At 45.0% G+C, this 21,139-nt stretch overlaps 1 protein-coding gene across 1 annotated transcript; it reads right to left on the reverse strand.

The window, feature by feature from the left end:
• On the reverse strand, positions 2,994-16,441 carry LOC8057224. The gene is made up of 13 exons (XM_021464455.1): positions 16,135-16,441; positions 15,094-15,181; positions 12,557-12,713; positions 12,373-12,449; positions 11,181-12,268; positions 10,959-11,028; positions 10,379-10,441; positions 10,040-10,102; positions 9,836-9,910; positions 9,131-9,742; positions 8,903-8,995; positions 8,796-8,836; positions 2,994-6,653 (listed from the first exon to the last, which is right to left on the reverse strand). Exons 2-13 carry the CDS (start codon positions 15,151-15,153, stop codon positions 3,359-3,361), a joined length of 5,694 nt encoding a protein of 1,897 aa, XP_021320130.1. The 5' UTR covers positions 15,154-15,181; positions 16,135-16,441; the 3' UTR covers positions 2,994-3,358.

A 21,139-nucleotide genomic window follows, 5' to 3' on the forward strand; every position in this document is an offset into this window, starting at 1 on the left:
CTCTCTAAAATTTTTATAATGTCTTATAGTTCGGAACGAAGGAAGTAGTAGTAATTAAAAAAAAACAAGTAGTAGTAGCTATCAATCCAGCAACTTTCATACTGAAAAAGTCCCCCCTCTCGCTGTCTCCACGGCAAAAATCTGTTCTGGTATTGCGACCGAAAAGGAAGGAAGCATCCTACGACAAAGACCGGCTGCACGCACGTTACGTTGCTGCTCTGCGATCCGACGTGCCCTGTATACATGTGTGTGCTGCCTGACGCCCCTGAATACTACCAAACATGCTGCAAGAGTGAGAAGGAAGGCGACGCACCAGCCACAACCAACCAAACCGGTCCAACCCTGCGAGAACAACCAAACGCACCATGGTTTCCACTTCTAGTTGGGTACTAGTTTGGCATCATCGTCATATGCTCGTGTCTCCATCGGCATAATCATAAATAGTTGTTTTTTAGGAAAATCATCATAATTTTTTTGAAACTAAAATCATCATAAATTGATGCAGCGTGTGTGTTTTGAAACAGGATGGAACAGTTGTGCAGCGTCCATGTCTCATATTATAGGCCGCTGTGGTGGTATACGGGAACAAGCTCTTTCTGGGCTGGTCCACACTTGGACACACTGGCCTGTTGTGTATTACTAATGTGAAAGCCAGATGGGCTCTCTGGGCCTTTGGCGCCAGTAGGCAAACCTTCCGAGGCCATATAAATGTCAATGCTGCCATATCGAATAATTCGAGCAAGGCATCAGCTTCGGCAGTGGCAAGAGACTTCTCAGCCATGTTTGTTGGGGCTTCAGTTGTAGTAACTGAAGGTATTTCTGATCCTAAAATCATGGAGGCAGTAGCGTGTAGAGAGAGCCTTGCGCTCGCATCAGATTTGTTGCTACAAAAAATTAGGGTGGCTTGTGATAATATCACAGTTGTTAGAAATATCTGAGGCAAAGGCTTTGAATCTTATGGCCATGTAATTCAAGAGATCAAGGCACGAGGAGACAGTTTCACTTCAGTTGAGTTTGTTCATGAAGGTCGGATGTCTAATGGGGATGCTCATAGGCTAGCAAGAGGCTCCCTGTATGAGACAATTGGTAGACATGTTTGGCTTATCAGTCCGCCGAAAGGCGTGTGTACGTCTTATTCTCAGACTAGTTAATAAAGTTTGAAATTCTCAAAAAAAAATATATAAAGAGAGAGAAAATCTAATTTTTCTTCCCCAACTTTCACGAAAATTCGTTTTTCCTCCCTCAACTCCAAAATCGAGCAAATTACCTCCCTCAACTTTTTAAACCGTGCATTTTTACCTCCCTGGATTGGTTCTAAAGGCAGTTTTTATACAGTATCGGTGGTTTTGTCTTTTTTTATTATTATTATTTTGGCAGAAATTTTTGAAAAATCATAGTAAATAAAAAAATCATAAAATGGAAAATCCAATTTTTTAACTCCACATATGTAGATCTATATATAATAAATATATAATATGATATTATTTAGTGCAAATTTTGCTATAAAGGTTTTATTCTTTTCTTTTTTTTATTTGGTTGAATCTTTGAAAAATCATAATAAATCATAAAATAGAAAATCTAATTTTCTTAGACTTCACATGAGTATATATACACAATTAATATATAATATATGTATGATTTATTCTGACAAAATAATTATAGAAGCTACAGCTATGAATTATTTCAATTAATTATAGAAAAGCATAGATCTAAAGCTACAATAAAAAATATACTAAAGCATACCATATTATATATTTACTGTGTAGATATGCTCATGTGGAGTCTAACAAAATTAGATTTTATGTTTTATGATTTTTCTATAATTTACTATGATTTTTAAATATTTAGCCAAAATAAATAAAAAAGAAAAAGACAAAACCTTTATAAAAACTTTGTACTAAAACATACCATATATATGTTCATTGTATAGATCTACTTATGTCAGGTCCAAGAAAATTGGACTTTCTATTTTATGTTTTTTCTGTATTTTACTATGATTTTTCAAAAAAATTCAGCTGAAATAAAAAAAAAGACAAAACCACCATCACTAGCAAAATCACTATTCACTGTAGCAAAATTGCCTTTAAAACCGCTCCAGAGAGATAAAATGTATTGTTTGAGAAGTTAAGAAAGGTGGTTTGCCTAATTTGAAGTTAAGAGATAAAATGTATTGTTTGAGAAGTTAAGAAAAATGGTTTGCCTAATTTTGAAGTATAGACTTTCCTAAAAGTTGATGGAGGAATTTCCTATAAAGAGTTCTCGACGAACAGCGCGTGGTATTTCACAATCACATGTTAGGTAGTGTGATTCAATTCTACGCATCAGCCTGGCAAGTAATAATTTTGCCTATTTTTTAAAAAATAGGAAATCGATGGAATCTCGAAGCAACTAGCCGAATAGTTGAGTCAGGCACGCACAAGAGTACAGTCCACCCGCCTGTCTGTCAGGATTTCGATTTTGATTTGAGAACTGCGGCTATCTGAAATTCCACTTTCGCACAGACATACAAGTGCCCTAGCAAGCTGGAACCGACTTCACTTTAACAGTGTATCAGCGATGCCCAGAAAACTTTCACGCGTATCACAAGATAAAAAGACCAAGGATAAAGTATTCTATTCCATTGAATAGTACTGATCACTCTAGTCTCTATACACGCTAAAATAGGATCAAGCATGTTCATGGGTCCGAAAATTCATAACTAAAAGTACTGTTCGCTGATTTATTATAAAAGAAAAACACTGCTAACTGGTAGAAAAAGACGGCTTATAAGACACACGAATGGATTAGCTAGAGCAAAGGGTAGGTTTACAAAATTGCTTAATACCGAGTGTCCTGACACCTGATTAGCTAGAGCAAGAAGACCAGCTTGCTACGAAGAACATAACTTCTCACTCTAAGCAGTCAGTACATACATACATAACAAAATGAAAGAAAAGTCATGTTCGGCATAAACTTTCTTATATGGTGGAAAAAGAAAAGGCAGGATGCCGACAAATGAAAATATAGTGTTGTCACCATTACCCAAAGTTACACAGTTTGCTCCCATGACAAAAGGGCATGCTATGCTATTTCATTGCTACTGCAGGAAACAAAGGTCCAGAAAATACCTATCATGAAGGGCATATTTTGGTAAATCGTCCCTGTTTTCCTCCAAGGAAATGCACAAAAAACTGTGATCTTTCTAATATATCATAGAATAAGACCCAACACCATACAAATCCCATCTCAACTCTCAAACAACAATGTCGTATGAATGAAAACTATTTCACTGCATAAAAGTTTTGATTATATTTCAGTATACCAGGACAAAATCTTGGACAAAGATACAGTTTTCCTACCACCTGGATTTGGGACACAACTATACCTTTTTAGCAAGAGTCCGCTGTTTTGTGCCATGCTCCACAACTTTCTCTTCCACATGCAGTCCTTTCCTTCGTCTAACAGAATTCATGAGCTTTTTAGCCAGGTTTGGCCCAATGCTTGAACCATCTCCAAATTCTTCAAGCTCATCCTGTGTCTTTGGGACAAAGAAGGGGTCCTCAGGAATAGCTTCCCAGTGGCTAAGAACGAGGAGAGCACTAACTGCACCTGCAGTTAAACTCCTAAGTTGATTCGAAAACCCAATGCTCTCAGCGACTGGCAGGTAAGCATGCACTGTAAATAATGAGGTTCCTTCTTGCATCTCTTCTTTCAGAACCCTTGCTCTCCTCTTACCAAGAACTGCGTAAGTTGCACCTAACTGCTCGGTTGGGGTGGTCAACTCACAGAAGTACATAGCCTCAACAAGCCTTGGCTTGTTCTGAAGAACAGCTGCTCTGCATGCTTCTTTAACCGCAGTGATTACTTGACCGCTGAAGACATTGTATTGATCAGAGTGGTTGGCAGCATCAGAGCCGTCATCGAATATGTAAGGCTCAACAATAAACGCAAGACCCCACATAGGTTCATCACATAAAGGCCCAGCATTAGTGGCAATCTGGAATCCTGAGACAATGCTGTTCCTTAGTGCCGTAGACTCTATATGCAACGATTCAGGAGCATCTGCTGCATATTCGTCACCATTGTCAAGATCATTATCTTTGGTATCACCTTCCCTCACAAACCCCAATTTCTCAGACACATGAGCTCTGCCACTAACAAGTATACCTTGCCTTCCATCCTGGACAGTTATTGTACCACCACTTGATTTTGAATCAGGCAGAAGAAGGATATTTGGACCAACCTGCCAAGGACCTAGTGACCAGATTCTTTCAAGGTGTCCAAGCCATGTCTTTCTATACCTGTCAAGTTTTTCTTTATCAACCTGCTTAGAAATTGTGTCTAATTCACTGTCTATGGCATCGATCATCCGCTGTCTGAGAGTTGCAGCAGAATCACCATCTTCCTGAGAAAGGCGAGGATCCAAAACACCATCCCTTTTTGCTGTTTTCCCATCAATTATTTGACCAAGCAACTGCTCACTTTCCTCAAGGACCTTAGTCAGAGCATTGGGAAGCCTCAGGACCTGAACTCGCACAGTACACCTCCCATTTGGAGTAGTCCTCTCAACAAACTCCTGTGGGTTCTTCAAGCTCTCCACTAAACTGACACCTTCCCCTTCAATTGTCTCTTTGAAGGAAACTAGGGGGTCTGAGACCACCAATTTGACCTTTGAAAATCTCTCCTCCAAATCCTTTATGCACCGCTCCAAATGTATCTCACCAGCAGCAGCAAGGACATGCTCACCCCTCTGCGAAACAGTATACTCGACAAATGGATCTGCCCGGTTAAGAAGCCTAAGCCCTTTAACAAGAGCTCCTAGATCAGCTGGATTTGAGGGCTCAATCGCAACTTTAAGCATTGGAGATGCCTGGAACATCATACTCGAGAAGGGCCAGCAATTCTTGGTCGACGACAATGTGGCACTCTTCAATATATGCTGCCCAAGGCCCTGGATTGCAACCACATTCCCCGCACCCACACTGGCAACTGGCTTCAGGCCTTGTCCTAGCATCTCATACAAGTATTGAAGCTCCACCTCCTGCACATGCTTCTGAACTGTATCCCCTTTCACTGGATCATACAATGGCGACAGCACAAATACCTTCTGCCCTGCATGAAGGACACCACTGAAGACCCTTGCAAATGCCATAAAGCACTCCTCTGACTCACTACTACTATGGTGGTTCAACAGTTCACCATCCACTCCCTTCAATGGCAACATCTTAGATGGCACAGCAAACATCTTTGACACATAAACTACGACTGGCGCATCAGCACTCACATCACAGGCCTCGACACACCTCCGCACCCTCTCGGCCTCCTCAACAACATCAGGGCAACCAGCAGCATCTTCTGGAGTAACCTCCCTCTTTGGCATAAGCCTTGCAACCCTGACCCCTTGAGCAGCAACAGGATCAGGGGTGCACTCCACCACCATATCCATCACAGCATCTGCCAGCGGCAGCCAGCGGCTCATGACAGACTGCAGCACAGCCTTTGTATCTCTGTTCTTCAGCTCCCGTTCCGGAATTTTCAAGTCAAAGTTTTCAATCAATTTCTTCACCGCATTACTCTCACCACCGCCCTCCAGCACCAGCTCGTACATCTTCCACAGGGCACTCAACACAAACTCCACGAACATTGGCTGTGGGTCTGCGCTCTTGATAGCTTTCTTCCCCACAACCTTCCCCGTCTTCTTATCGAGATACCTGGGGCCCCACAATCCTTTCAGGAAGGCGGAGGGGTTGACTCTGGTCTTTCTGGCGTAGAGGTTGGCGAACTGTTGGGGGCGAAAGCCCCAGCCGTCAAGTGCACAGGCGAAGACGACATTGCCCTTGAGGGGCTGGAAGGCGTCCTCGTTGTCATCGTCGTCTTCAAAGTCCTCCGGTAGGTCCTCAGCTAAGGAGGAAGAGCTTGTGGAGGGGCTGTCCTCGAGGGCGGAGAGTAGGGAGAAGTAGGAGTGGGAGCGCAGCGCGGAGTAGATGGAGTTGACGTCGGAGACGATGCGGTGGAGGCGGACGTAGGCCTCGGCGGGGGTGAGGCTGAGCTCGGTGATGAGGCGGTCGATCTTGTTGAGCACGAGGCAGGGGCGGAGGCGCTCGATGAAGGCCTGGCGCAGCGCGGCGTGCGTCTGGATGTGCACCCCTTCGACGGCGTCGACGAGGATGAGCGCCGAGTCCGAGAGGCGCGCGGCGGAGGAGACCTCGGAGCAGAAGTCGATGTGGCCGGGGGAATCGATGAGGCTGACGCGGTGTCCGGCCCGGGAGCGGAGCGCGACGGCGGCGGACTTCATGGTGATGGCCCGCCGCTGCTCCTCGTCGAGGTAGTCCATGAAGCGGAGCCGGCCGGCGAGCTTCGGGTGGAGGAGCCCGTCCCCGCAGGACGCCACCAGGTGGTCCGCCAGCGTGGTCTTGCCGTGGTCCACGTGCGCGAGGATGCACGTGTTGCGGACCCCGCGCGGGTCACCCGCTGAGGCCGAGGCCGACGCATCGTCGGTCCTCTCCGCCGCCGACATTGCCGTGGTGTCTAGGGTTTGGGCTTGGGGAGCTTTGGGTGGGGAAGGAAGACGGAGATGGTTGTGGACAGGACAGCGGTCTGAAGCAGGCAGGGATTTGCTTGGGCCTTGGAGCGATCCAGCATCAAAAGAGTTGTTGGGCCGGTTGGGACCCGGACTTTCGATTTTGCAACGTACGGGTCAAGGAAGCTACTCGAACCGTTGGATCTGAGGCTGAGTTCAATTCCTGCCGTCCGATCGTCGGGTTGTCGGACAAAACGTAAACAGCGGCGCTCCTTTGGCAAGTGAGTCCCGTAGCGGAAACTTGGTCACCACGTGTCCATAGGCAAGGAAAATCGTAAGCAAGAAACTTGGCAGCTACTTTACTTCAAAGAAGAAAAAAACGTGGCAGCTACGAAACTTTTTCATAAGGTAACCAGCGAGGAAGACTTGTTTAATTCCTCCTGTAAGGCCTTGGGCCTTGTTTACTTGCAATTTTTTTGCAAAATATGAACAGTAGCACTTTCGTTTGTTATTTAACAAATATTGTCCAATCATAAGCTAACTAGACTCAAAAGTTTCGTCTCGCAAATTACATGCAAACTGTGTAATTAGTTATCTTTTTTTTACCTATATTTAATGCTCCATGTATATGTCGCAAGATTCGATGTGACGGAGAATCTGAAAAAATTTGGCAAAAAATCTTAGGAACTAAACAAGGCCTTGTTTAGTTGCAAAAAAAAATACAAAACGGATACTATAACACTTTTGTTTGTATTTAGATTCATCTTGCAAATTACAGTTAAACTATACAATTAGTTATTTTTAATCTATATACATGTGCTGCAATATTTGATGAGACGGAAAATTTCAGGAACTAAACAAGACCTAAAGTTTACTCCCTATCTCATCAGATGTTTGGACACATGTATAAAATATTAAATATAGAATAAAAATAACTAATTGCACAAATTATGACTATTCTGTGAGAGAAATCTTTTAAGCCCAGTCCATGATTTGACAAAGTGATGTTACAGTAAAGCTACAATAAATATGTGCTAATAACAAGTTAATTAAGCTTAATAAATTCGTCTCGTAGAGTACTGTGTACTTTTGTAATTTATTTTATTATTACTATCATAATACTCTTATGTAATACGCAAAACTTTACATCTCAGACTATTCGCTTGGCTGATAATCCATGGTTGAAAGTACACCGTAGCAAATTCGGCAGATAAGCTCGAGAGAAACTGTTAAACAAGTCCTACTTGCAGTGATTTCTTTCGCTAACACCAACAATTGCAAATTTGTAATCCACTGTTTTGCCGTACCGTGGGACTGCATTTTAAATTGCTGTTTCCTTTTGACTTTCGTATAAGCGTAGTGTACTATGCTTGATCATGCTTCGCCAACGTGAGGTAAAATGCGCCTCCTTTAAAAGGGTTTCGAGTAACAAACTACTGGGCATATCTCTTATCACTTTGCAACGGCCTGTTTGATACAAAGGCTAGTCACTAGCTAGCTAAAAATTAGCCTAAATTAACTTTAGTGTATCCAAACAAGCTAACATGTTGTTTGATTTTTAGACAAGTCTTCAACTAGTTGTTAACCAACTAGCTAGCCGACCTTACTTAATTTAGGCTCATTTTTAACCAAACTAGTAATTTAGTCCTGTTTGATACTAAAGTGCTTCTTGTTTCGTTATTACATTATTGTTTCAATTCCTAGGAACCAAACAGGACATGAGAGGGGAAAAAAACCATCAGATTCTAGGCAAACACTGGACTTTGATCTGTTTAAAAAAGATCACAATTCGATCACCATCAATACGTGAACAATAATAATCACAAGGTAGCAGCATGTATGCAGGCATGATTGTGCTTATCATTAACATCATTAACATCAAGAACGCAGAGCCTGTAAGGGTAAATAAATATATCACCAATATATATTTGCCTGAAAAAATTGGTCACACTTAATATGTGTTGCAGCGAGGCATACAAGAGTGACCGGATATATTCTATAACTCTATATGCCCTATGGAGCCAGCAAAATTGACGCATCTCAACTCCAAATGTGTCATGCACCATGGACAGGGCAGACGACCATACCCAACTGACTTACTGAAGAGATCAATCCAATGCAACTACTTTAACTTCTACCATCGACCAATGTCAGGCTTGCAGCAGTACAAGCTTGCACGAAAATTAACTAGAAACTGACGAACGAACCTATTCCTTTTTTTTGTCTCTGTATTTACGCTACGTGTTGCCCCTTCGTTATCTTAAGAAAGAAAGAAAATTGCAGCACCCTGGTCAACCATCCAAAGCTTTGCTTGCAGATGGGGAAGTGGTGATGATCCTGAAGTGGAGAGGTAGGAGTACATCAGCAGTAGGATGGAGTAGCCAGGGCCAGCTCGGTGCCCACCACGCTGATCCCGCCAGCATCTGCATCGAACATGGCCCTCTTCCCCTCCAGCAGGCTGGAACCGCAGGCCCCGGACGGTGACGACGAGGTGTCCTGCAGTCCACGATTGCACGTTTCTTGATTGGTTAACTAGTACTAATGCTTGCTGACAGCAATGGAACAGCAGGCCGGTCTGAACTAATTGGCAGATCATGCCAGACTACAGAACCAGAGGATAAAGAGACTTACCACATGACGTCGAGTCAGGCCGGAGAAATGCATCAGCTTTTGAGGACTAAACCCAGAAGCAGCAGCAGCAGTAACAGTGCCAAACAGCTTTTGCGGCTGCAGTGGTGACCTCGGGCTGGGCATGGACAGCTGCAGCTTGGCAGCTGCGGCAGCGGTGTTGGTGGACGACGCCGAAGGCGGAGTAGAGAAGAGGGCGCCAAACATCAGTTGCTCGTCCAGGCCGGACACCGCAGCCACCAACTCAACAGGCGCTCGCGACGACCGTGGGAGCCCCGGCCCGGTGCTACTCGGGCAACTGGTGCTGCGAGGGATCCCAGGGCCTGGCGTGGCGGCGGCCGGGCAGCTGCTGCTGGCGCCCCCGCTGATGGTCGTGCCGGACGCCATGCTCGGCCACAGGAACGTGCCCTGTGGCTTGCAGACGCGGAAGCTGCTCTTCCTTACCGGCCTGTCTTGGCTGCCTTGGATGATGGTGCCGTCTGTTTGGGGTATCATCTGGTCACGGGAACCAACATACAGTGCTGTGTGGGGAACAGCTTCACTAGGAGCCAGTTCTAGCTGACGTTTTGTTTCCATCTTCAGAGCCAGTACCAGCTGATCCTGCACCACCCATTTCTGTATACTTCAACTCATGGATGATGGCAAATGTAAATTTGCATAGGCTAAGCAAAATCAAGAAAAACAGTGCATTGCCATGCAAAGAGCTACCTTGAAAGAAAGGAAGGAGTTGGAGAGATAGGTAATCTGCTCCTCTAACTTCTCATTCTTGTCAGCTATATGCTCCTGAAATTAGACAGTGGTTCACTAACTGTATTTGGAATTACATGGAGCTAGCACGCAAAATATGCAGAGAAATAGATGTTACAGATGAAAAAGATATTGTCAGTGTCATAGCTAACTGCATGAATGTACCTTGAAGGATAACACCTCCTTCTTCAGCTCACCATTCATCTGAACCAAATTCTCACACATGTCCTGAAAATAAAAGGCAAGATCATTTCTGTAGATGCAGCAAGCAAACTTAGCAAAGACATAGCTTTGTTCTTTTGCGAGGATATCAAAGTCATAGCTTCCCTGTAAATTGAATAACTGAAGACAAATCAATAACAGGCATGGTTTCTCAGTTCTCATTTTGTTTGAAATAACTGAAGACAAATTAGTAACAAGCATGATGTCTCGGTTCTCATTTTGTTTGAAACTAACTGCCACATTTTTCCTAGTAGACATTGTTGTTGCATGCATGTGCTTTACCTTTAAGCAAATCACCTGCTTCTCAAGCTTTTCATTAGCCCTCACAGCACGCTGGTACTTCTCCTGAAACAAATTGACAAGCTTCCATTATTTCATCTAAAATGGGCATTGCCAAAAAGTTTCTATCAGTTAGTATAGTCAATGTGAGAAGTAAAACAGAGAAACTTTAGTTAATCCTAGTCAGATCATGTACATCAGTACACCCTGGATTCAGAATTTCAGAGACTGGACAAGGAGTTAGCTATGGTCTTACAGATAGCAAGCATTATGAAACATCAGAGAAACTGAACCGGGAGTCCAGGACTAGCATTCTAGCACTTGAAAAAACCTCCCATCAATAGATGAAATGATGTACTCCTACATGACTTGCACAACCCAACATACAAAAACTTGGAAAATGCTCTAATGCCTATGATTTCCCAAAAAAAAAAGAGGTGCAAATAAATATCCAAATATACAGAAATATGCATATCAGTGCCACTGCCATATCTTGCTCAGTTTATTCAGAAGCAGCAGCAGCCTTAAAAGGTAAAGGGAACAACGAATTATAAGAGGGCAAAGAAGCTGATCTTTTGCATACCTTCAATGAATTGTAGGCTCTTTCTGCATCAAAGTCCCCATTGTCCTTGCACAGTAACTGCTCCATTTGCCTTCACACACCACCACAAGAATAAATTAACATAAAACTCAGAAGAAATCCCTCGTCTATGCAAGAACTAACAGAATGTAGCACTGGTGGCTTGATTTGCAACAAAACTACAAACTACAGTGCAGGCAGACAAAAGGAGTAGAAAAGAGATACCTTTTTACACCATTGACCTCCTCGGTGAGCTCCTCAACCTGCCTCTTGACTAGAAGGTCGCCGGCGACAAGGGACACATCATCACCTGGCTTCCATCCCGGTGGTGGCACCCAGTATGGATCAGACACACCGGCCTGTCGCCGTACCTCAGCAAGCTCGGCCGGCTCAAGCCAGTACTCCATGGCACCATCCGCATTGTGACGGCGACGGAACCGGTGAACGCTGCCATCCGGCACCCGGCCAGCCATGTGCTTGAGCAAGTGGTCAAGGAGGCCAGTGTCACCGATGTGCTTGCGGGCTTCCTCCCGCAGCACCTGCCGCATCACCGGTGCGCCAAAGCGGGCATTGCGGGAGCGCATGATGTCGAGCAGGCTCTTCTCTGCTGCGGCGTAACGCTCGGCTGACCACCGGTCCTTGCCGTGCCGAGGGTCACCGTCCTTGGACTCCACGGTCCGCTTCTTCCCCTTCTTCGAACTCTTCTTGCTCTTCTTGCTGCCGCCCTGAACCTTGTTATTCTTCTTGCCATCGTTTCCGTTATTGTCCTTGCTGCTCCCTTCTGCCTCCCGCTTCCTCTTACAGTTTCTTTCACTCCTTTTAACTTCCTGTGTCGCAGGAGGCTGCTGCACCTCCCTGACGCTGGATTCTGTGTCATAGCCATCAACACTAGCCTCCTTGGGAGCTTCATCACGATGCCGTCCAATGTACCTGACACGGCGCCTCATACCCCACCCAGCGCCATCGCACTTCAATGTGGTGAGTAGGCAGGAGTCGGCTGCTGGCCCCAGCGTAGCCGCAGGTGGAGCGGGTGGCAGCGGCAGGCGTGATGTCTGTGGCAGCACCTGCTGAGGTGTGGCAAAGTCGTAAAGCTGGGGCTTGATGAGCCAGAAGCTGTCCTGCTGCACCTCGCCCTCGAGCTCCTCCTCGGCCACCCGGCGGCGCAAGATGCGCGCGGCGTGGTTGCTGCTCATGACGAAGCGCTCGTCTAACTCCGGCCCGGTGCCGGGTGCCGGGCAGGAGGAGAAGAAGCTGCGCAGCGCCTGAAGGGACGGGAATTTCACGGTGATGTCCAGGTTCGTGCACTCGCTCACCTAGGCACAGACATCAAGTGAAACAAAATTTGATCAAACATATGCTAAACAAATAGATTAAGAAATTGAGAGCAGCAATTGAATCCCAGAAAGAAAAACCTCACCTTTACCACCCGTATGGATTTCAGATGGATTGGGGATTTGGGGGGCAATTTGTCATGGTCGATCTCGTAGAAGGCTCCTGATGGAAATCAGACCAATTCACACAAAAGTGTCAGGTGGGTGTGGGCGTGGCATGAAGAATAGTAGTGTTGCTGTGTTGCATCGTATATGCCCGGCTGTACTCACCAGCGTGGTAGGTGGGGGTGGCGTCGAAGGTCAGGCTCTGTCTGCTCAGGGGCGATCTGGGTTGGATCCTGGAGTCGTGGTTGGCATCATCCTTGCCATTTCTGCTATGGCTACTACTGGTCTTCTTCTTGAAGTAGTACTTGCTCACCTGTGGCTTCTTGAGATGTGCAATGGTCACAGAAACAACGGGTGAGACCGAGACATGTATGATTCTTGGAAAAGAAAAATATACTCCTACACTGGAATGGTTAAGCTTTTCGGAAAGTGCGCGTGCATGGGAGAAACTAGCCTTGTGAAAGACAGACAGCAGTCAACAGCATGTACCACTACACCAACAGAAATGAAAAGAGACATTTACATGCAAAGGGAACATATTTTTCTGCTCTTATTATAGGACAACCTGGCAAATGGAGTCTACTTTTTAACATGCAAAACTGCTCGTCCAGTTCTCTGGTTCAAGTACATGGTTTGTGTATATCTCCATATATGAAAAGCTTACTGACGCACCAAAATACACTTAGGTATATAGCCAATTGACAAAGTCAACTCGAATGGTTTAATGATAATGGCAATGAACTAAACTACTACAGTATACACAGTGGCAAATTGTACAACTATCTGGGACTTTATTATTGGAAAAAAAAGGACTATATAATTATGCTAATTGCATGAGTTGATTCAAAACAAACCAACAGCAACTTTTCATGAAAAAAAGAACAATAAAACTAATCCAGCTAGTGCCACGTGTACATGTCTAGTGATCAATCATTCAATAGCACAAAAGAACCCCAAGTAAACAAAAAAAAAAGATGCATTATCCACTGCCTGTAAAAGGTAGCACATAAAACTCAACAAGCCCAGGGTGTTTAGTTTGGCAAGCATGTCTTATTCATTTAGCAGCCATGTTTCCTCATCAGCTACATATGGAACACCACCGATCCACGGGTACATAATTAACTAAACAAGGCGGAGTTCAAACAAAAATTTAGGTGGGGCGCATCACTAACACAACTTTTCAATGACATCGCAAGGACGCACATCAATAGCTAATCTATGGAAAATGACATGGCCTGAACAATATTTTGATCCTTCCTTTGCAGCAACTGAGATACCACATAGTACTGAGAAGCGCCTTCAACATCAACTTCATATTCAGAACAAAGGAGAAACACTCATACTTGAAAAAAAAATGACTTCAAATCTACACATATACAACTAGCAAAATCTCAATTATAACATCTCAAATAATTTGCTAAATTCCTAAATCTCAAATTCACAATTATACCTCTTGTTACAAATTTTTTTCTTTCCAATTGCAGAAGAGGCATGACTGTTGGGGGGCGCCTGCGCCTCGGCCCATGACCTCGGCCTGCTCCTCCCTCTCACTCTCCTTCAGCTTCTCCCCACACCCACGCCCGTAGCCAGCGCCTGTCGTCTACTCGCCGGCGTCGCCGCGACCAACCTCCCCCCACCAAATCCTCCTCCTCCATCAGAGCAGCCTGTCTGCGCCGCTGTTTCGAGCTCTGGGCGAGCGGGCGCCGCGCAGCTCGGGGCCGGCCGGCCTGGGCGGCTGTAACGTGCATCGCGGCGTGGGCTTGGGCGCTTGGGGGCTGGGGCGCCGCACGGACCTCCGACTTGCGCCGGCGGGCGGCGGACGCGAACGGGAACTGGAGGAGCCGGGTCGCGACTCGCGAGTGCGATTGGGAATCAGGGGTTTGGCTGTTTGGGGGCACTTCCACTTGGGCCGGTTGGGCTTATTGGGCCTACTTTTCTTCCCTCCCCGTTATTCCTTGCCTGGCTGTGCCTTCGTCACGTCGGACGCCGCCGCAGCGCCGCTCCTTGGCTGGCCGGAACCGAGGAAGATAGAGAGGTACTAGTGATGCTACTCCGGCGGATCGAGAGTCCAACAAGGCCCAACTACTCAATCTGGGACTTCGCAAAATTTTTGAGGAACTAAACAAGGCCCAACTACTCGGATCCAGATTGCACATTCCAGAGTCCAGATGAGGCACATTGTAAGTAAAGTACATCATTCCAAATTAATCAAGCCCCGGCTCAGCAAATTCAAAATACTGAAGTTAATGAACTCAGCAGATTTTAACAAGGATCATGTTGGAGAAGACTAGACCATTTTGGCTACCTATAGCATCCATGCACTTGCTCTTAAATGAACATGACCAGTCTAACAAAGTTACAAGCTGATTAACCCAGCAACTCTTGAGTCCAGATAACTACCACACCAACAATAAATTAACTACTGCGTATATCTTGCAAGAGCATCAAAGCATATATCGACACATCTCAGACTATACATTCCAATTAAACATCCAGTCAAAATGTCGAATCACCCAAAAGCAACTAATAAAAGCGGCGCATAATATCCCATATATACCAGTGTAACTGACCGCAGCAGTGTAGATCAGTGGAAAGGCAAACAGATCTCATCATCCAGATCACAGAAAGCAAAAGGTAATCGAACTGGCAGAAGTCGCATCGTCTACGTGTAGTAAGACCGGACTGGCCCGACACGTACTTACCGGCGAGGTCTGCAGATGAGCCGCGAGCGCAGGACTCGCCTGCACCGTCTCTACGTCCATCTGCAGCCGGGGCCTGAGCTTTTGTCTCCTGCAAAAGCAAAAAGGCAAACAAACCCATCGATCAAAACAGCTAGTATATAGTTAAGAAAAGCTGCAGAGTTAAGCAAGGCGGCCAGAACGAGCTAATCTCTGGCCGGCCGGAAACCTTCGATGGTCGAGATCATACGAAATTTCGAAAATCCAACCAAATTGACTCGCATAGGAAAAATTAGATGAACTAACACACAGTATTGCGCACTGGCATTTCCCGACCGAACTGATGAGATCTGGAAATTAGTTAAAAACATTCAAAACTCTAGTTCCCAAAGCACCAAAAGGCAGGCAAAATCCCCGAGTTACCAAACTGGCAAACTGTGCGTCTGAGGTTGAACGCTGCAAGAGGAAAAGAGAGCGCCTCATCATCTCGTCTCGTCTCGTCTAGCAGCAGCGCATGTGATACTGTCAAAAGTTCGCTTGTACGAAGAACCTGCAACCGCTTTCTGCTGCTAGCAGCGAGCCGCAGCCGCACGGATAGATCGAAACCAAAAGCAAGCGCAGCCTGGGAAAACACAGCGACAAAGGCAGCAGAGATCGGAAAGGAAAAACTAGCTGCTTTTGCGATCGAAGTATAGAACCAGCGAACTTTTTGGCACTGCCGCGGAATCGCGCAGCGCGGTACGAAGTGGTCCGCCTGCGCGGATTCCTCGTGCCCGGAGACTCTAGCAAAAACCAACACCAGACACCGTCTACAGTACCCAATGCAAGGAGATGATCAATCAAGTAGCAGAAAATTGGCAAACAGGTTTGGCGACGCTCTTCGCAACAAATCGAGCTCGAGATCAAAACGAACCAGATGGAGAAGATGATCAGATCAAAACGAAGAAGGAGACCAGATGAACACGGAGACTACACACTGCGTGCTAGCAGCAGGCGGATGCAGTTAAAAAGAGATCGCAGAACGAAACCCACGCATGCCACAGCGCAATTAGGCCGGCCACTCACCTGTGATATTTACTTGCTGCTGCTGCTGCTGCCGTGCTGCTGCTTATGGTTATGGGGATCGGGGTGGGATCGATCGAATTAAAAAAGTAATCAGGCCGAAATGTGGCGAGAACTTATGGGAATTAAATCAAATTGGGTGGCTAAACAGTTCTAATCGAGTGCTTATTCGGATCGATCGCCCTGGGGATCGATCCCAAAAGACGGGAGCTTTTGGGAGGCGAGCTAGTTCATGGTTGGGGGGAGTGGAGGCGCGGTGGGCTAGGGTTTTTGTTGTTCCGCGTGGTCGGGGGGACTGGGTTTCTCTCCTCCCCCGGCCTCACCTCGCCGATCACCGTCCGCCTGGGATTAAATAGTGGCGTGGAGGAGAATCCTTTTCTACAGAGAGCGTGGTGGGGTGGGGGGGCCGGGCGGGGGTGCAGCAGGCAGCGCGTGTGTGATGCTGATGCCGTTGTAGAGAGAGAGAGAGAAAAATCTAGGACAACCAGGCTCACAGAACAGCACACAGGCAGCAGCAACGGAACGGCATGCCCTTGGGCCTTGGCTGGCAGGGGGCAGCTTGCCGCTGACGATGGCACCTGGTCTGCCGGAGGACCGAAGCCGATGACACGTGGGCCCTCTCTGTCCTCGGACCCCACGTGTCTGCCGGCGTCGGTTTTGTGCGGGCGACAATGCTGTGGCCGTGACCGGCGTACGTGTAGTGTAGCGGTGGTGAAGCGCGGGAGACCTCGTGGGCCCGTTCTGTCGGCGAGAGCGCGCGGCGCGCCAACAGGACGCCTGCCGCGCCGCCTGCGAAACATCCGGCGATGGCGCGCCTTTCGCCTGCGCCACAACAGGCACACGCCGCATGGCCGGCTTGGGAGAGAGGTCGGTGTGGGTCCGCCGTGGCCATGATGATGAGGTGGGGGCGGACCGGCGGAGAGAGCAGAGAAGAAACCAATTGCTGGCAATTGCAGGGAGTACTACGCTGGCAATGATGCACGCTGCTAGCTACTGTCATGCAAACGTCGACATGCACGGCCGGGACGCGGCGGGGGTGCATGATCTGTTCATCAGGAGCACGCTCACACACGCACAACAACAATGGCACAAGGCTCCCCCGGAGGCCCCGGCTGTGTCATGTCCACGGCGACGCTATGATCGAGACCGATCTCCGGACTCCGGAGACAGGAGGTTTTTCGTGCGTGCGTCGCGTGCGAGGATTCTGCGGTTTGCATGCACGCTTGCGGAGGCAGGTAGCCACATCATGAGTTCATGACTGAATCCGGCCGTGAATGCGTGTGGACCGACATGGCGTGATGCCAGGCCACGCCGCTCTTCGATCCACAGGAATTTCTTCCGGTTCACTCAAAATCTTTCATATTTTTTCCCTTTTCCTTTATATATAAGAAATATCCACATCACTGTTCAAAGATTCAAACCTTTTTTATCCCTCAAAAAAAAAGATTCAAACCTTTTTAAAATTTAACTATAACTATATTGTTTATAAAAGAAAATTGTATGGATATTTTCCATCTAAATATGTTTATATATTGTACTATTAATCTAATAGTACTCATAAAATGTGGTATAAATACCAGTATTATATATATAAATAGTTAAACTTAAATCACGTTTAGATTATTGGAATTGAATTTATTCTAATAATTATAATTTAGGCAAAAATTAATTAAGCTAATATAGTTGTATATGTTCCTAAAAAATAGTTGTATATAGAATTTATTTTTCTATTAATGTTAGCCATACAAGGGAGATATTTATATGTTGTATTTGTATTGTAGGGGAGTGAGTAAAAGAGCGTGCTATAAATTGAAGAGTAGAAACATAGCACGGTGATCTATAATATTAATTTTTCATCTTTCATCTTACGAATTTGAGATATGCTTATATGTGAACTTGGGAAAATTGTGGAATGTCAAATTCTAAACCAAGTAGAGTCCGCTTTCTAAAGTATCCAAACAACCCCTTAACAAATTTTGAATTTTAAGGTATATACAATTTTTTTTACGGAGTGGTAAACAAGTTGGCACGGCGGCCCGAGGCGGCAGCATCATTGCTGCGTAGGGGCCCGCCTGCAACGCCAAACTGGGTATAGGAGTACTCCGATTCCGCCCGGCTGGATACCTCAGCGTGCTAACTAATTTTTGCTAGTTTATTAGGCCTCCTACAGGTTCATTTCTTTGTTATTACCCTGCACAAATCGTAATTAACCACGCCATGTTCGCCAATTACGAAGACTTACTTGAATTAACTTTCAGCCTACAAAAAAAAAACAATGGATTCAAGCGCAAAGTGGCGCTATGTATGTAGCCATCTAGTATTTGATAGGGTACAAAGCAGTGAGATTGACATTATCCGACATCTTCTGCTCCTCGTCGTGAAGAAATAAAGTATCGATTTGTTACAAGAGAAAAATATTGTTAAATGACTAGTAACAGATAGGTTTAAACAAAACAGGCTCTAAATTCATGCAACAAACAATTGGAAACAACGCATGTTTTAGTTTGTTTTCACCAAACATTACACCCTGATCGCCAGGATCCAGCAAGGCAGCGGTGCAACGCGCCCGGATGGTGGTGGAGCCGTGCCGGCTCGGACCGGGGTTGGGGGATTCGTTTCCGCTGTGTCTGTGTCTATATGTCTACGCCTACGCTACGTGGTCCAGACTGGTCCCAACTCTGATGAAGCCCGCGAAGTCGCATGTGTCAGGTCAGCCGTGCACGAGCAGCGCCACGGCGGCCGCGGAGCGCACGGTTGAGAGTATGAGATGCCGCCGGGCGGACTCGAGTGTGCTAGCTAGCTGTGCACGGGTGACGGTGCCACGGTGGCCACTACTGCAGTCTTTGCTGCCGTGCAAGTCTGGACTGCGACACTCAAGCTCCGTCTCTTTTTACCTGTAGCCTAGAATTTTTATAGTTTCATATTTTTCCTTCATAGAAAACATCATGACAAGGCTACCCAAAAAATTTGATGAATTTACCATGCTCAAACAATTCACTATGAAATTCACAGTTTTAACCATAGAAAAGAAAAAGAAAAAACCGCTCAAAGTGGCTCAAAACCGTCATGTCCTCTCTCCGGGTGCTAAAAGTGATCGGTTTTGATAGTTGAGGGTGAAAAATAGACGGTTTTGTAGTTGAGGGCTAAAATTAAACTCGACCAATAGTTGAGGGGCTAAAAGTGGACTTAATCCTACTTTAAATATTTAATCTATTAACATACAAGTCATCTGCATATGCTATTTGTTTGATCACCTATGTCTCTATAATGTAATCAAATATTCTATTGTTTTTTCTTCTATTAGCTTAGCAATTGTTTACCAGATCTAATACAATAAAATAACATGCAAGTCAAATTCATATATATGTATACAAAAATATATTGAATACCATATAGTAATGCTCTATATATAATGATTTACTTTTAAGAAAATTCTGCAGCAACGCGCGTGGAATTCACCTAGTTTTATCGTATTTTAGGACGACATTGGTTTCAATTCCTGAGTCCACCACTGGATAATATGTAATTTAATAGTTATAGTGGCATGGAGAAAATGGGTATAAATAAAATATAAATTGATGATAAATCTAGAATGGTAGAAATATATCCATAATTGGCTCTTTGTTTAATATTAACTCTACAAATGCTCAAGACATTTAGTATTTGGTCAACAAAAGGAACCTACACTTTTTTTTACTATGAAGGCTTAGAAATTACCACATTAATTAGAGAAAAAATACTACTCATCGCTGCAATTACGAAAAAAAATTAGCCTAAAACCCTAGCTTACACCCCGAATTATATATGCCCTTGTTGAGATTCATGTTGAATTTATTAAAGTTTGTATGCTAAAATAATTGAAAGAAATTATTCAACTAAAAGACTAGGTGTACCATGACGAAGATTTCTGGAGTTAGAAATATTCGGTCCCAAAAAAAAACTTCCAGCTCTCTGGCAGATAAGGCCTGTGTTTGAAATTGATTTTGCGCAACCAATGTAAATTGAAGGTTGTTGAAATCACTGTATGTACAAAAAGTTACAACTTTGTTTTGGACAAGATTTAGGTCAAACATTAAAAATATAAATCATAAATAACATTTAACTTGTTAAATTTGGAAATATGAAAACTATATGAATAGATTTGTTTTGAAAAATATTTTCATAAATATATACATATACTAGTTTTTTATAAATATTTTTATAAAAACAAGATGTCAAAGTTATTCTTTGCAGTGTCGTTTTCTTAAACAACTTTCTTTATGAGTATAGATATAGAGAGAGTATATATTGAGCCTAAGCAAAAGCAAGCACAACACAGATCTTGTGTATGATATTCTTTTTATTTACTAGCTTATTTAAGTTAGCTCTTATTACAACATGTAGATCAAGTCCAATATAGTTCAACCCAGTAAAAAGGAAGACAAAAATAATAAACGAAAACAGACACAAAAGAACAACTGGCCTAATAATTGACCTGTTCACATGGAGTGACCAGGCTTTCTTGGAACAGAATGGGTACAAACTTCTTGTCTTTGCTGATGTGCTTCCCTAAGCAGTAAACAGTCTGTATCTCGGCCGTCTTGGGGTCGTAGTAGCCCAATGCCCTTCCGGTGCTGAGCAAAATTCTTCCATCCCTTGGATCTATGGCTATCGGCGTCACTAGCTCTGAGGAGTACTCTGGCGTGAACCTCCTGAGATCTATGTAGTACTCCATGGACCAGTCGGTGCCATTGCCTTTCATTGCCCATATCTCCATGCTGTCCAATCGTGGGTGTGAGCAGACTACGCAAATCTGCCCTTGGAGCTCAACGATAGACACACACTCGTCGTCATGGCCATGGCTGCCCAGCGGTGGCCCCTTCAAGATCTCAAATTCGTAGGTTGCGACATCAAATGCGATGATTTCATAACCTGAAGAAGATGATCTTTGCCCGAGGAGCTTACTATCTGCCATCCAATAAATCTTTCCGCTTGAGTAGGCAGGAGGCGTGTCAGCAGCTATTGGCCT

This window comes from Sorghum bicolor, chromosome 1 (genome assembly GCF_000003195.3).
Source record: "Sorghum bicolor cultivar BTx623 chromosome 1, Sorghum_bicolor_NCBIv3, whole genome shotgun sequence".
NCBI lineage: Eukaryota > Viridiplantae > Streptophyta > Magnoliopsida > Poales > Poaceae > Sorghum > Sorghum bicolor.

Bases quoted from the DNA above. Each gene is read 5' to 3' on its own strand.
- LOC8057224 (XM_021464455.1), bottom strand. From the start codon at position 15,153: ATGGACGTAGAGACGGTGCAGGCGAGTCCTGCGCTCGCGGCTCATCTG. The intron at 11,029-11,180 runs GTATCTCTTTTC...TGGTGTGTGAAG, and splicing joins GAGGTCAATGGTGTAAAAAG to GCAAATGGAGCAGTTACTGT. The intron at 9,911-10,039 runs GTACATTCATGC...GTCTAATTTCAG, and splicing joins AGGAGGTGTTATCCTTCAAG to GAGCATATAGCTGACAAGAA.